Source organism: Amyelois transitella, chromosome W (assembly GCF_032362555.1).
Source record: "Amyelois transitella isolate CPQ chromosome W, ilAmyTran1.1, whole genome shotgun sequence".
In the NCBI taxonomy this organism is placed as follows: domain Eukaryota; kingdom Metazoa; phylum Arthropoda; class Insecta; order Lepidoptera; family Pyralidae; genus Amyelois; species Amyelois transitella.
In genome coordinates this window covers 5777351-5779668 of record NC_083536.1, presented here as the reverse complement: position 1 = coordinate 5779668, position 2318 = coordinate 5777351, and the positions used below count along the sequence as shown (strand labels likewise).

At 36.8% G+C, this 2318-nt stretch overlaps 1 protein-coding gene across 1 annotated transcript; it reads left to right on the top strand.

Moving 5' to 3' along the window:
• Positions 1–776: 776 nt before the first annotated feature.
• LOC106141926 (uncharacterized) lies at positions 777–1989 on the top strand. Its single transcript, XM_060954228.1, has 2 exons — positions 777–1417; positions 1746–1989. The coding sequence occupies exons 1-2, from the start codon at positions 798–800 to the stop codon at positions 1969–1971; spliced, it is 846 nt and encodes a 281-aa protein (XP_060810211.1). The 5' UTR covers positions 777–797; the 3' UTR covers positions 1972–1989.
• The last annotated feature ends 329 nt before the right edge of the window (positions 1990–2318 follow it).

Below are 2318 nucleotides of genomic sequence, written 5' to 3'. Positions count from 1 at the left end.
GGAAATCTACGACATTATTGATGCTGCTCATATTTCTATAGGGCATGGTGGTCGCGATAGACTTAAGAACGAAACGGCAAAAAAGTACGCTAATGTAACAAAAGAAATGATTAATATATATTTGTAGCGGGAGCGATGATTCGGCTCGACCGCCACCAAAGGGAAGATCTTCCGCCAGGCTAGGTGTTATGCCTGGGGAACCGCGGCTCCGACGATGTTGTGTCGGAGGTTGTATATATAGCTCCAATCCGTGAAATCTCTGAAATCGCGATTTAGGTTCTTCGCTGCTATTGGCTGAGCACGTCGATTTCTTCGAGATGATTGACAGTTGTTGTGTGATTTGATGTTGTTGACGAGTGGCGTAGAGATGGCGCCACATATTTGTCAATGTGCGAAGTATGCCAAAGGAAGAAAAGCAAGAAAAGGAGGGGTTTGGTTTCGAAACCGATCCTGCACTCTGAAATGAACAGCCGCTGCCAAGTCGACCTTATTGACATGCAGTCGCAAGAAGATCGCGGGCATAAATTTATTATGGTTTATCAGGATCATTTAACTAAATTTGTAATTTTGCGACCACTGACATCAAAAAGGGCTACTGAAGTTGCATATCAATTAATGGATATTTTTTTGACCTTTGGAGCACCATGTATTTAGCACTCAGATAATGGCAGAGAGTTTGTTAACTCAGTTATAAAAGAATTAACATCATATTGGCCGGAGCTAAAACTAGTAACTGGGAAACCACGTCATAGCAAAGTCAAGGTTCCGTGGAAAGGGCTAATCAAGATGTCGAAAAAATGCTCGCATCTTGGATGGAAGACAATAAAACCACTAACTGGTCGAATGGACTAAAATTTGTTCAATTTATGAAGAACAGAGCATTTCACTCAGGGATAAAGCAGTCTCCGTATAAAGCAATGTTTGGAATGGAACCTAAAGTGGGGCTTACAACATCTAATCTACCTATGGAAATTATAAGTGGATTGCACAATGAAGAAGACTTACAAGTTGCAATCACAGAAATGGATCAAAACTTCGATGATAATGAAGAGAACCTAGATAAACAAGAAAAAATTGAAACAAAAAAGACAGGTAAAGAACAAGAAGAAAATAAGGAACAAGAAGAAAACAAAGAACAAGAAGAAATATTTGAACACAACAGTAACGAATCAATGATATTGGAAGCAAGAGAAAAAGCGCATTTGAATTTAGTAAAACAAGCAAAGAGAATGAAAACAGCAAGCGATCAATCTCATCCACCACTCAACGTCGGAGACAATGTGACCATACCAATCCCAGACGTAGACAAAGGAAAGGCAGACCTTCGTAATTTAATTGGAGTTGTATTAGAAGTTACTTGTGAACAGTTATACAGAATTGGGACAAAGAGTGGGATTTTAGAGAAATTGTACTGCAGGTACGTACCTACTTATTAAAATTTAATGTGAGTCTAATTAGTGAATTTGTTAATATAAATGAATTTGTTTGTGTGTGTGCGTATGCGAGCGTGTGTGTATTTGTTAGTTAAAATTTTTGTGTGTGCGTGTGTGTGTGCGCATGTGTGTGCGTGTGTGTGTGCATGTGGGTGCGTGTGTATGCATGTGTGAGCATGTGTGTGCGTGTGAGCGTGTGTGTATTTGTTAGTAAAAAATTGTATGTGTGTGCGTGTATGCGTGTGAGCGTGTGTGTATTTGTTAGTTAAATTAAAACCTACAGTAACCTGTTTTTATCATTTTATTTTCCAGATCCGAATTTGATGGCTGCAAAGAAAAATTTATCCGCCCGGATGAGGTGCCCAACAAAACAGTTACATTACGAACAGCTGCAAAGAACGCTGCTATCGGAACAGGACAAGGTTATGCTCGATGTGTATGTTCTACGGGCTGTAAAAACAACAAATGTTTATGCAAGAAGAAAGGATTGCTGTGTAATTCAAAGTGCCATAATAGTCTGAGTTGCATGAATAAATAATTCGTCACTGTAGACTGATAGCCTAGTAAAGTTTAAAAAAAAACACGTATGTTGCTTACGATGCACAAATAATTTGCAATAAGTAAAACATATATAATTTACAAGGTTTCATTATACAATCACGAATTATGTTTTGATTTTTAAATTTCAATTATAGTTAAAAATTATTTAAGAAAAGCGATAAACTGTAAATTAACTTGTATAATTTTTGATTACCTACTTTAGTTTGAATTTTTAAGTGTATCTTTTCTTTGTATTGTTTGCAATGTCAATTTTTTCGTAATAAACGATTTTACATTTAATAAATATCTTTTTCATTCACATCTAACGAATTAATGCTTTTGACT